The following is a 14220-nucleotide window of genomic DNA, read 5'->3' as shown; positions in this document are numbered from 1 at the left end:
TAGAATATGCAGGATAAGTTTTTGTGTATGATGATTCACATCTTCCATGGGTTTAGCCAGAATTATCAGAATTGGATTGAGCAGGATTTTGATGTCCGTCACATCTTTTATTATTTTCAAAACTGTCATCCAGTACGTCTGCATTACTGGACAATACCACCAGATATGTGTCAAATCTCCTATTTGTCCACAACCCCTCTAACATCTATCCGAGGTCCCCGGGAACATTTGCTTTAATATTTTGGGTGTGTAGTGTATATATACTCTTTTGTTACCGTACATATAGGGGTTTTACCCGCATTCTCCCATATATCTTCCCAGTCCTCCCTTGTTATTTCAGTCTGGAAATTCAGGGCCCACTGAAATTCCTCCTCATAGAATCCCTGACACACAAAGTGTCGGACCTGTATACACGTAAACAGCTCAATTTGGGGTAGACCATACTTTCTCATCAATTCCTCGAAAGACATTAGCTTGTCTTTTTCTAATAAATCTCCTGCCTCCAGAATTTCTCTATGTCTCCAAATTTCAAAGCCCTGACCCTGAAAACCTAGGGTAAACCCTGGATTACGAACAGGGGTGCGAGCCTAGAAGGGGTCGACATAACCTTATACTTCTTTTTTGCCATCTGCCAGATTTTCAAAGTAAATCCAATTATTGTCGGCTCCGACTGTCTCACGGTCCCTGTCCCAGAACTAGACCACAACATAGAAGATAGTCCAATCGGGCTTTTTAGCGAGCTCTCCAGGTCCACCCAGGCATACACTCCTCTCAGGGGATGCCAGTAAACCATTTGTTTCATATGGGAGGCTATATAATATTTTAGGATATTTGGAACAGCCATACCACCTCCTTCCTTGGCGTCCTACATAATTGACATAGCTATCCTCAGTTGTTTGTGTTCCCAGATAAACGGCATAATTAAATTCTGAATTTCTTTTATATTTGAGTGCGGAACAGCTACCGGTAATGTCTGAAAGTAATACAGAAGTCTCGGGAGAATTTTCATCTTAACTGCGGTTATACGCCCTATCCAGAAAATACAATGAGAATTCCGGGCTTGTAGTTCTTTTTTTTTTAATTTTTGAGAATAGGTCAGGGCAGTTATATTTATATAATAAATTATAATCTCTGGTAAAATAAATCCCTAGATATTTAAAATGGGTCTTTTTCCATTTATAGTCAGTGCCGTTTAACCTCCTTTTCCGTTAACGTCAAATTTAAAGCTTCTGATTTAGCAAATTCCTCTGCGATCCTTGAAGGGTTGTAAGTCACTCCTCCACTTTTTATCCTAATAGTGGGAACCGAGGCCCTTGCCCTGATCCCTCTAAGTTTGTTTGCTAATAGACGATCTGCCTTATCACCCTTTTCATAATACGTCTGCTTAGTCCACTTCAGGGCCTTCTTTCTCTATGTCCACCAATTGTAACCTCTTAAGTTCCTCCCTTGCCTGGTTCAAAATCTTATACACTTTCCTTGATGGATTTTTTTTTTTTATGCGAGCATTCCAAGTTTATAATTTTTTCCATATAAAGTTGATGCTATTGAAATAAGCTGTCCTCTAATCGTGGCTTTATGTGCCTCCCATAAAATCGCTGTTGATTCTACAGACCCATTGTTAGACCAAAAATAATTTTTAAGTGAGTGTCCAATTTGTGCACTAATCTCCGTATAATTTAGTAAAGAATCATTCATCCTCCAATGACATGATTGAATCTTGGCGAATGGTGGGTCAATCAAGATTGCCACGGGGGCGTGGTCCGACCACGTGATAGACCCAATATCTGAGTGGACCAATACTTCCAGGATATTTGGAGATGCAAAAATATTATCGATTCTAGAATACGAATCGTGTGGAGGCGAATAGAAGGAATAACCTCTCTGCCCTTTATGTGAGCAACGACAGGCGTCCAACAGTCCAAATTCTTTGATTAGCAATCTAAATTTCTTTGCAACACTGTATCATTGCAAAATGTTAATGCCCTGGATGTGTGGACTTGTCCACGTCCGGGACCATAATAAAATCGCCTCTTTTTAAATATATAACTGTTCGCGATTATCCCCCATTGACTCCAATGTTTCCCTTAGAAAATCAATTTGTCCCTTGTTTGGCGCATATATGTTCACTAGTGTAATATGTAGACCCGAGAGAAGACCATGGACCACAAGTGACCTCCCTCCGTGGTCTCTTGACCTCCGGTGTCTGGAACGAGATATCCTGTTTTATCAAAATCGCAGCCCCCTTTTCTTACTGGTGAAAGACGAATAAAATGCTATAGGGTATGTCCTGCTAAAATGTTTGGGGGTTCCTGGGTATCGAAGTGCGTTTCTTGCAGAAAAACAATATGTGCTTTCAGTTTTCTGAATTCTTTTAGGGCCAATCTACGTTTACCATTACCATTACTATTTAAACCCTTAACATTCAGGGACACTAATTTCAATGGGACTTGGCAAGCCATTCCCAGTGTTCTCGTTCTCTCTCTCTCTCGTTCTCTCTCTCACAAATGGGGAAAAAAAAAAAAAAGGAGGGCACTTTCCTACTTTGGGAACTTGGGGGAAAACAAAAACTAAATTATAAGATGTGTAACCAACCGCTCATCCCATATTTGCGGCCAGACCCTACTTAGTCTGGCGGGCATATGATCCTACTGGGGGCGCCCACGCATTGGGCATGTAGGTCTCCCTCCCAATCCTCGCACCCTGCTACTCTCAGCCTCCCGATCAGAACTACTCCATGACTTGGTCAGAGTATAGAAACTTAACAAATACAACAATTCCTACTTATTATGCACTACATATGTTTCCTACTATGCAACTACTATAAATCATCTAAATAATTTCAGGTAGAGTTTGCTCTTGTCCTTCAATGGAGCGTATCGTATTTGTCTGTAACCTGGGTGCAAGTGTGGTGTCCAACCCCTCAAAAATCACTGTCTCTTCATAGTCCTAGGGCCAAGGCCCACTCACCCACCACCCGGGTCCCTAGTCCGCTCATTCTCCAGCTTCGACATATCATCTGCCACAGATCAGGACTCGGGTCGCGAGCGGCAAACCCCCAGGTCACAGAACCATCCCTATAATAAAAAACAAAAAGGGGGAAAATAGGAAAAAGCTAGATGGCTAGAATTCCAACATAGATTTCTTTGCGTCGTCACGTGTTGCCTGACCATCGGCAAGTGAAACCGCTTCAGACTCGAACTCGGAGAAACCCATCGGGGCCTCTCCAAAGACTGGCTGTCGGTCTGATATATCTTTGGGTGCCAGATTTAGAGCTGATGGAAAAAGAGCAGAGTCCTCAGGATAATTGAGCGAGATCTGTTTACCCTTGTGGTTGACTACGACACGAAACGGGAAGGCCCATCGATACCGAATCCCTTTTTTCCTGAAGTATCGCTGTTACCGGGCACAGTCCTCTTCGTCAATCTATTGTCAGCCTGGACAGGTCCTGGAAAATCTGGATAGAGTCGTTTTCGAATTCAATTGAGCCTCTATTTCTGCATCCCCTTATAATCTTTTCCTTGGTAGTATATTGATGGAGCCTTAGGACCACATCTCTGCTTCTTTTAGGATCTTCAAATCTCGGTCCCAACGCTCTGTTCATCATAAATTCATTGTTTTGTAGTTGAATCTATTGACAGGAAGAGCCTTTTAAGATATGGCTGCAGGGCGTACGCAGACACTGGCGGATTCGTAGATTCTGTCTTCGTTCCCTATTCTCAAGATCATCCATACCGTCTCGCATAGCTCTCATCTCTTCGCTGAGGCGCAGGACCTCATCATCCGTATTTACCTGGTTCTGTAAGCCGACATCCATTTTATTTTCCAGCTCTGTGGTTCTCTTAGCCAGTGAAGCAACCTCTGCCTTAAATTCTGTTACAGCTCTGTCCAGGGCTGATTGGAAAGTCACTTGCATTTCTCTAAGCATACACTGCAGATCCTGCTTTGTGATCACTGTGTCTTCCTCTGCAGCGTTTCTCTCAGCAGCAGCTCTCACCGCTTATGCTTTCCCTGCAAGTGTCCCAGTTTGCTGAGTTTCTCAGTGTTGCTCGTCTCTCCAAGGCTTGTACTTCGGATGCAGCAGCCTGCTTCTCTGGGGCTGGTGCTTCGTGCTCCCGTGCACTCAGATTGGCGCCATCGTCTTTATTTATTTATTTTTTTCCCCCTTGGCAGCCATCACCGACTGAACCCGGCCAAAACGGAAGAGATCCGTGGTTCCCCGGCTTCCTGTCCTTGTGGGACGACATCGCTGCTTCCCCCGCCTGCTGCTGCGGTCTGTGGCTCGGGGAAGGGGCCGATCGGGGGTAATATTAAATTATATTGGCGGAGTGCACGGAGCTATCCTAGCAAACGTGACATCACGTGCGTGCCCCCTTAATTCTGTTATTTATAGTTATACCCCATAACGTTTTCTGCTCATATCGTTAGTTTCTTCATGTCTTAATTACTAGCATCTGAGGTTACAGTGTTAAACGTTAGTGATGCATTGGGCTCTGAGGAGCTCTGCATTTTAAACTCCAGTTCGCTTTATTTAAAGTACTAATATCTCTTGAACAAAATAGTTTTTTTTTTTTTTTTTTAAATATAACTGAAGTTTTTATTGAGTTTCTGCATATATAATACATGACATTTCATCACATTCAATCAATATCATATGTAAATAGTATTAACACAGCTCTTGGTTCCCCCAAGAAAGGGGACAGGAGGGGGCCGGGGGAGGGGGAAGTAGATCTATATAATTTTGTCAAGTTGCATTTAGGCCTTTTTGGATGTAGGTTGGACTAGGCCTTTTTGTCTTGTTATATTCTCTAAGGAGCCTATTTTAGTATGGCTTTCCTAATTGACCGGTCAAGCATTTAAGTGATGACCAAGCCGGCCAATCAGAGGAATGACTATCTCATCCAGTGAGAGAATGCTCTGGTTAGCCCCTTTGATTTTGTATGAGACCCACTCTTGATGCCCTGTAGCCTGCAATTATAACCAAAAGGTGCGGTTTTCCTCATAGTAGGACTTTTCTATTGGTGTTTCAAGAATGCAAGGCAGCAATAGTAGCAGGCAGTTTTGGGTCAGTAGCTTTATTTAGTGGAAGGCTCCAATGATTTTTCTTCGGTCTATGTTCTCAAAGGAGAAGATGTTTTGTCACTGTGTGCCCACATACTCGGCATTGTTTTATATCATGCATATTGTTAGAAAGCTGTGTGGATCAGGACCGTGATGATGCCTGTATTAGATCTCACTTATCACTGCTAGGAAGAGACACATTTCCTGCCAGCGAGCTTGCAATTCACTGTAAAAAAATAAATAAAAAATTAAAAAGTTGGTCTTCCATCTAGAAGATAATGGACTAAACATGTCATTTTAATTATGTCCTAATCTCTTTATTCTAAAAGCAATATTTCATTTTGTTTATAAAAAAATATATATATTTATTTTGGGGTTTGTTTTTTCAAACGTGTTTTGTACATCAGTTAGTTCATTTAAAGCAGCACATTGCATGTCCCCCTCCAACCAAAATATTAAAAATAATGCTGCAGTCCTCAAGCCCCCTCCAACAGGTCAGGTTTTCAGGATATCCCTGCTTTAGCACAGGTGGCCCAATCAGAGGCTCAGTTCAACGCACATAAAAGTTTGCAGGCAAAGAGATTAAACCCAAAACATTGTTACATTATATCCTGGTAATGATTAGATAAGGCATCAGTGGTAAGCCTGTAACTGTATTCACTCTAGACCTTAATAAAGATTTAACTAAAGGTGATGGCATTCTTAGAAAACCACAATTACTGTCCTGGTAAGGGGGTGTGTTCGGAAATTACCTTAAAACAGGTAGCAGCATTAATAGGGATGATACAAAAAGGCCTATTAGAGCTGTTAGCCTTTTTATCGACAATGTTTCATACAGTTTTTAATGCTTTATCTCTCCAGCTATACGTGTTTGTACTTTTAGGTCCTATTGGAATGTATAAAAAGACCGCCTACAGCTTGTATAAAAAAGCTGAGTTTTTTTTCCCCCCAAAATATATTGAACAGGTTTATTTTATTTTTGTTGCCTTTTTAGCATATTTTTTACATGGTCTGCAGTATTATGCTTGCAGTATTCCAGAGGTATCTATTTGCATTTTGCATATATAAAATGTTTTCCATTATAGAAAATTACTGATATGTTTTGTTTTTTGTTGTTGTGGTTTTTTTTTTTTTTTAACCTATTTATTGATTTTAATTCATGTTATGACTTGATAAGAGAGGTGCCACATTTTTTGATGCCGTTTTATGTTTCCAGTTTGAAAACGCATTGTGGAGGAATTGCACAATTATAAAGCGATACTCTGACATACGCATTAGTTGCAATCCTGCGCTCAGAAGCATTTGCGTTTGTGCTTCCAGCAGACGCTTTTGAGATGGCAAACGTGCACGTCCCTTATCCTTGAAACAATCAAATTTGCCAATTTCCTGCCCATACTACAGGCTGATGGTAATTACTTTTGCTGCGAGCATCTGTTAACGCAGAATTTTTGTCTCTTCAGGTTCATGTGAAAATGGCGGACGAAGCTGTCTGTGTTGGCCCCGCTCCCACTAGCAAAAGCTACCTCAACATGGATGCCATCATGGAAGCCATTAAGAAAACCGGGGCCCAAGCTGTGAGTCTGAATGGATCTATCTGCTGCAGCTGTTTCAAATATAGAAGGCAGGAAAGCCAGAATTTGTATTAAAAAAAAAAAAAAAAAACACAGAAGAGAAAAGGATTGCATATTCTATTCTTGTTTGGTTCATGTCACATGAGTTAAATATGGCCGAAATCTCTACTGGAAATCAAAGGCTCCGTAGCATCTGGCAGGGCTGGTGGCAGTTCCTGCAGGTGGCTGCTGGATTCAGAAATCACACCAGGGAGCAGCTTCAGTTCATTCCCAAATATGCTGGGAAAAAAAAATAATCCCAATTAGTCTTAACCCTTTCAGCACTGCTCCATGCCTTTTTAAAAACATTTTTAATGGAAAAATATACGGTGAAATTCTCTTTCTACGTTGTAATCATTTCACTCTTAATTGTGCACAAGCAATTAGACATGCTGGAAGGTAAATGGGGCATCTAGTAATTTTTTTTTTTTTTTAAATATATTTAAGCGTTCTGAAATGGTGTGTTCAGGGACAGGTGTTTTGCTTAAAAAAAAGAAAAGTCAGGTACTGAAAGTTTAACAAGGAAGCTTTGACACATTTCACAGCTGTCAAATAAGGTATTTATTAATCAAGCAAACAAATGTTGTTACCATAATTATTCAGAAACAATGTCTTAATATAGTGTGTGTGTGTGTGTGTTATGTAAATAATATGTATGTATACATGTATATTGCCTGTGTGTGTTATGTAAATAATATGTATGTATATTGCCTGTGTGTGTTATGTAAATAATATGCATGTATATTGCCTGTGTGTGTTATGTAAATAATATGTATGTATATTGCCTGTGTGTTAGGTAAATATATGTGTGTTATGTAAATTGTATGTATGTATGTATGTATATTGCCTGTGTGTGCTATGTAAATTGTATGTATGTATATTACCTGTGTGTGCTATGTAAATAATATGTATATATGTATATTGCCTGTGTGTGTTATGTAAATATGTATGTATGTTGCATTTGTGTGTTATGTAAGTATGTAAGTATGTATGAATGTATGTATATTTTCTGTGTGTATGTGTAAACCAATGTGTACACGGATCACTGTTTAAATCCCTTTCAGGACCTGTGGGGTTAAAACTATAACTGGAGATGGACTAAGCACTTATTATGATAACACCCTCTGTTTTTATTTTCAAGGTCCACCCAGGATATGGGTTTCTTTCTGAAAACAAAGAATTTGCCCGACGTCTGGTAAGTTCAGTTCCTTTGTGGCTGGTAATGAATCTTTAGGAAAAGCACCAGCATGGCAGGGTGTAGTGGAAGCATTCATCAGTGAAAGGTGTCTGATTATATTCATGGCTAAAAGCACGGTCGTTAGGGCCCATTTTGGAGCTTAACCTGGCCTCATTACTGTATATTGTTCTAATAATAAAATGAAAAGATAAATGGCCGCCAGTCGGTCACAATACCAGATGACATCTTGTGGAGAATATAAATTCCGCTTTATTTATTTTCCAGTTTCAAATAATTCACATCTCTTTATTTTCCCAGTATGCATTAGGAATTAAGAATCGAGACCTAAAACTGTGGCAACTAAACGTACCAAAATTAATAAATAACTAGCCTTTAAGTAATTTTTTACAACTAATCTTGTAATGCTGAATGCACCTTCTTTTGTAGGATTGGTTTTAGGCTCATTGTTTTGATTTATTATTATTTCTTAAAGTTCCTTTTTACGGCAATTTACGATATTAAAGTAATTTCATTTCTCCCCCCCCCCCCCCCCCCCTCGCCCGAAAAAAATAAATTCAAATTCACAGGTACATATTTTATGCACCTAGAGGCTTCAAGCAGTGGGGAATACTGAATAAATTTAGCAGCCAAAATAGATATTTTACATTTTCTCAGGAATGTTTGTGATTTTTAAACACTAATCTTACATTTATTTTTCTTGTAGCTGTGGTCTCCTCGTGACATTACATGATGTATTTTGTAGAGTCTTTTAGTGTCGCTCTAAGTTATTCATGACGTGTCATAATTTGTAGCCCGATTATCTATTCTGCGTACAAAGGGTGTTATACAGTATATTTATGTCCTAATGGTTTTTGATGAGCGCTCTTAAGTGGTTTATAGTCTGAGGACTGCATATGGGAAATTACTCAAAGCAGCCTGTGCCTTTTAGGGTTAACTGACTATTACAGTTGTATAAACGGAGGCATTGGGGGGTGAAGGGACTGGGCCCTGGATCACACACAGTCAGTGATAAAAAAATAAATACTTTGTGGGTTTCATGGTGTCCTGATACTCACAGGCCTGTCATTTTTAGCATCGGTGGTCTCATAAAATTCATTTCATGCCAGTCAGTATCTTCCCAGTAAATTACTCTCTTCCATCCCAAATCTGTCCGATATCTCTTGGCAGCAATATATTCACTGCTCTGCGTTTTCTACAGGACTCCACTGGGGTTAACAAACATCATTTATTATATAAGCCTAAGAGAGATTAATTTGAAAAGGTATTATGTTATGTGTCGCTTGCTTAGATCGTCATTTCGAGATCCAGTCCCACATAGGACCAAAGTCAACTAATTGCAGTGACCAGTTTACTAGGTTACAACTAGCAGTTTGATAATTTAAAAAAAGGTTTTATTAGATAGTTATGCGTTATTGTTGTTAAATATATGTTGTTTTAAGCCCTGGTAATTATTGTAAACATTGTAACGTAAAGTTTTGTGTGAGTATTACTGCCCGTATCGCGCTCATATTTTCCCCTTGTCCTAATTGGTTCTTTGACATGAGGTTATTGTCCCTATATCTGTTTATCATTATGGTATAGAAAATAAGATTGACCACCACCCTATTCTCATAAAGAAATATGTTTGTGCAGTATACGTCATTTAGCGTTTTGCCGATTTGTGGTGGACATAATCTGAGCAGAAGAGGAAGAGCGACCTCTTCCGTGTGCGTCACTGTGGTAACTTCACGTCCATGTGACCATGATATGGCAAGCATTGAATATAACCACCCACCATGTGTCCATGATATGGCAAGCATTGAATATAACCACCCACCATGTGTCCATGATATGGCAAGCATTGAATATAACCACCCACCATGTGTCCATGATATGGCAAGCATTGAATATAACCACCCACCATGTGACCATGATATGGCAAGCATTGAATATAACCACCCACCATGTGTCCATGATATGGCAAGCATTGAATATAACCACCCACCATGTGTCCATGATATGGCAAGCATTGAATATAACCACCCACCATGTGACCATGATATGGCAAGCATTGAATATAACCACCCACCATGTGTCCATGATATGGCAAGCATTGAATATAACCACCCACCATGTGTCCATGATATGGCAAGCATTGAATATAACCACCCACCATGTGTCCATGATATGGCAAGCATTGAATATAACCACCCACCATGTGTCCATGATATGGCAAGCATTGAATATAACCACCCACCATGTGTCCATGATATGGCAAGCATTGAATATAACCACCCACCATGTGTCCATGATATGGCAAGCATTGAATATAACCACCCATCATGTGTCCATGATATGGCAAGCATTGAATATAACCACCCATCATAAATGCTTTCCTGAGACTCGGCCCAAGCCCATGTCTAATTCATTTCATAATCTCAGTAGTAACCTTATCTTATTTAGGTACTAAAACTCCTTCCTAAAACAGTGCATCTTATATTTAATGAAATCTGTGTCCTTAAATTGTATAAAAGGTTGTAAAGTGGGTTCTGTATCTTATCAGTGTGTTAGGCTGGAGATTATTATTCATTGTACATGCTACACTGAACTAATTAGCTAGCTATTGTTTAACGCTATGTTAAGCAGCAGTCCGTAACAATCAGCGGATTAACACTTTAGATGTTCTTTTTGCACTGGACTGAGCCATACAGAACATTGAACGGGCAACTATGTTTTCTGTAATACTTGTGTATACTACAAGAGAATTAAAAAAAAAAAAAGGTTGTGCAAACTAAAATAAATAAGTATTTAAGATATATGCAAAGATACATAAGACAGACATGGTCCTTAATGTGTCAAGTCTACTTCATTAAGGATATACAGGTGGCACAAAAATGATACACCAGATAGCATACCATTACCTATTTTTAGTCAAGTTTTTCTTTGGTGTGCTATCTGGTTTATCATTGTTACTTAGACTTGGTAGGGGTATGTCATCCGTAATTAACCATTTAAGCATGTCACTGCCTTTAAAGGTGCAATCCCACTTAGTCACCAAATTGAAGGTCTAAGCGGCCTCTGAATGGGGAAGTGTTGTCAATCAAGTGTTTTCTTTACCCTTATCCCACCCACCCTGTCCTTACCCACCCACCCTGTCCTTACCCACCCTGTCCTTACCCCATCCACCCTGTCCTTACCCCACCCACCCTGTCCTTACCCCACCCACCCTGTCCTTACCCACCCCACCCACCCTCTCCATATCAGAGAACCAATAAAGTTAAGGGGAAGTGGGGAGGGGATTAGCCAGAGGAAATAACACCCCCTACCAAGTCTAAGTTTAAAAAATGAATTACAAATAGGTGTCGGTTTGGGGGGTAAAAAAAAACAATGTATCAATCATCCAGATGAGACCCCTTCAACATGTCGCTGGGATTAGTTCACTTTGGGCCTAAGAGGGATTGCCTCTTTAGTAGTGATTGCTTAAGCATTTTTCTTTATTTTTAAGAGATTGCGCATGATAGACCAGTATTTTTTAATTATACTTCATTTTTTGGGGCCCTAAATTCAATTATTTTACGATGCCTGTATTTATACGAACAATGGATGATTCTACTTTGGTATTCATCTTCAAAAGACATTTGAATTTTTTTTCCCCCTGGGGAAATGTGTTGACATTTGATCCTGAAGATGTAATGTAGAATACATCTTTAGCCAGTGACTATATAACGATTTGCTTTACACCTGGTGTGCGCCTTTATTAATACGAGATAACCGTTACTGTACATTGCATTTATTCATCCTTTTTTTTTAATTTAGAGTTTAGCATGACCGCAGCTACAGAGATGCATTTGGTGGTTATTTCTCCGCTATTATTGGCTGCCGTGTTGCGAAATCAGCATATTGCTTAGTGGAAGTTAAATGAATAAAATATTATTCTGAAAACACAACATTCAGTAGAGTTTCTGGTTCCTTTTCATGGTAGTTAATCCGGTTTTGAATCGGACCAGTGCAGGTGTAACATGTCTGACAAGAGCGAGAACAAGGTAAAGTCAGTGTCCTTACATTGAGAGCAATAATGAGCTGAGAGCGATGCTTTGTCTTCAATTAACACATGGTGGGCTCAGTTTGTATGTAATCCCACTCGGGTGAGCAAAAGCCTGCCGCCTTATTCATTATGACTTTAATGATGCAAGGAAAAATACTCTATTAGAAAGCGAGAGAGGGCCTAATTTAGAGGATTGTCTCTCACCTTTTCTCTTGCTTCCTGGGGGGCTTCCTTTTATTGAGGTGCCGAGTCCAAAACAAAACCAGAAACCATTCTCCTTTTACCTTTGTATTCGTCATGTGCTGGCTTCAATATGATAAGGCATTCAAATGAAATGAAGGTGAATGGGTGTGATAATAACATCGTCACAACCAGCATGATAATTATGCCTGCACATTTTAAAAATTAAATGAAGATTATTATAAATAAAAATGACTGGTTCATGACCTTTTGAGACTAATAGAAGTTACTTGTGGGGCACTACATTTTGGATTGTTTCTCATTGTTGTCTGCACGGTTCCTCAGATATTTCCCTTGTAGAACCATCCTTTCCCTGTCAGGTTCCCATTTCTGTTGAGAAAAAAAAAATGAAAAGTAGGGAAGATTGTGGTTTTTAAATTATAATGCTTCACAAAAGGGGCTATCCAGCTGGTTACATAGTGTTAATTAATTAATGTATTTTACACAAGATTCTAAAAGCTTGTAAAAATAAAGGGCCAGAATTCAAGTTGCGGGGAGCATCATCAAAACCCACCTTACACGGACAACCATTTGAAGCCTTTAGTGTGCTTTTCTCTGGTATTTTGAACGTGGACAGGAATCCAGAGAACGCATAAGTAATGTAAGTAATAATATACAATTTTACTTGATCTACAAGAATATTACATAAAGTACAAGAAATGCCATGATTGCCATACATTCATAATTGCCATACACAATTGCTTTCCCTGATTAAGGTTCTGGCAAACCAAAACTTACATTTCTTTTTTTACATTTCTATAATCTTTTCATTACTTGTGTGTGCTCTGTCTATCTCTGGATGCTGACCTCTTGCGTCTTTCTATATCTAAATGCATCTACACTTTTTTTAAATCTGTTCTTTCTATGTTTGCAGAACAGTGGCATTGAGGTTTAAGTCATTACAGAGAAGACGTATATCATTTGCACGTGATATGTTCTTAGGAAGAAGGGCAGAGAAACTCCCCCACATATACCACTGTTTTTTTTTATTTTATTTTTTAAACTTACAAATGTGAATGTCACCTTTTTTGTCCTTTTTGAAAAACCAATGACATGGATTTGAACGAGCATTGCTCCAATGCGTGAACTAATTGCGCTCACCTCTCCTGCGTATTGGCACAATGATGTTACTTTTTATGACAATTTGGGCCTGATTCTATATATTGAAGTCAATGGGGGATTTCGGACAAAACAACCCACTTGGGCACATGTACAATCGGCCGCTTTGCCTACTGCTGTAACTTGTTAAATGAAAAATGGTTTATATATATATATATATATATTCCTGTATTTCTCCCCCGCCCCCATTTGTTTTAGAGATCAACTGTTTATTTTCAAACAAAACTACATTTCATTACAAAGAAAATTGCTTTGCAATGAAAACATTAGTGTGTGTGTGTGTGTGTGTGTGTATATATTATTATTATTATTTAATTTATTTACAATCTGTATACAGAGCAGGCATAATGGTACCTTATGGTAAAGGGATTGTAATCCAACATGGGTATTACCAAAAGTAAACTAGGAATAAGGAATTCCACCAGCAAGAGTTTGCATCAGAAAATTCTTGTTTTATTCCAGGGCTACGCTAGATTATTTTATATTTTTTGGGGGATCAGCATCGAACAGTATTATGTTTACAACTATGCAGACAGACATATTTACATTGAGGAGTAGTGTATATACTGGTGCTTGAGCGTTTCATGCAGCGAAGTTCCCTGCAGATCTTACGGGACTCTCCTATGTTGGAGAAAGGAAAAGCGACAGAGAGAGAGAATGTCTTAAGATAATGACTGGAGTTGCTCATGAATCAAGTCATTGCAGAGTTGGGTGGATTGAAGGTCAGCGTAGAACACAACAAAGAAGATTTCTCCCTCCCCCGTATAATTAATAAATACTTGATTTTTGTTTTTGTTTAGGATGCATGAAATGCTGACACCATTCAACAACCTCAATGGCACAATGTAACTCTTAAAACATCAAAGGCAGCCCAAGTACTAAACTTTTTATATGAATGCTTTCCTAAATGTGAAAGGAGGCAGAAGTAATTCAGTGATTGCCAGGGTTTAGTTATGGACTGGACATTATCT

The 14220-nt window shown here is 39.1% G+C and overlaps 1 protein-coding gene and 1 long non-coding RNA gene across 2 annotated transcripts in view; one reads left to right on the top strand and one right to left on the bottom strand.

Moving 5' to 3' along the window:
• Window positions 1-14220, top strand: part of PCCA (propionyl-CoA carboxylase subunit alpha) — a 421935-nt gene that overhangs the window by 62233 nt on the left and 345482 nt on the right. Inside the window, exons 5-6 of the mRNA XM_075590774.1 lie at window positions 6519-6632; window positions 7810-7863. Coding sequence (XP_075446889.1) covers window positions 6519-6632; window positions 7810-7863 — 168 coding nt within the window. The remainder of the gene's footprint in view (window positions 1-6518; window positions 6633-7809; window positions 7864-14220) is intronic.
• On the bottom strand, window positions 6729-13872 carry LOC142489651 (uncharacterized). Its single transcript, XR_012799902.1, has 3 exons — window positions 13796-13872; window positions 12095-12460; window positions 6729-6908 (listed from the first exon to the last, which is right to left on the bottom strand). It is a non-coding gene; the product is annotated as an uncharacterized LOC142489651 (long non-coding RNA).

The sequence above is a fragment of the Ascaphus truei genome, chromosome 3, assembly GCF_040206685.1.
Source record: "Ascaphus truei isolate aAscTru1 chromosome 3, aAscTru1.hap1, whole genome shotgun sequence".
In the NCBI taxonomy this organism is placed as follows: Eukaryota; Metazoa; Chordata; class Amphibia; order Anura; family Ascaphidae; genus Ascaphus; species Ascaphus truei.
Note: the sequence above shows the minus strand (reverse complement) of the source record. Positions and strands in the feature narration are given on the sequence as shown.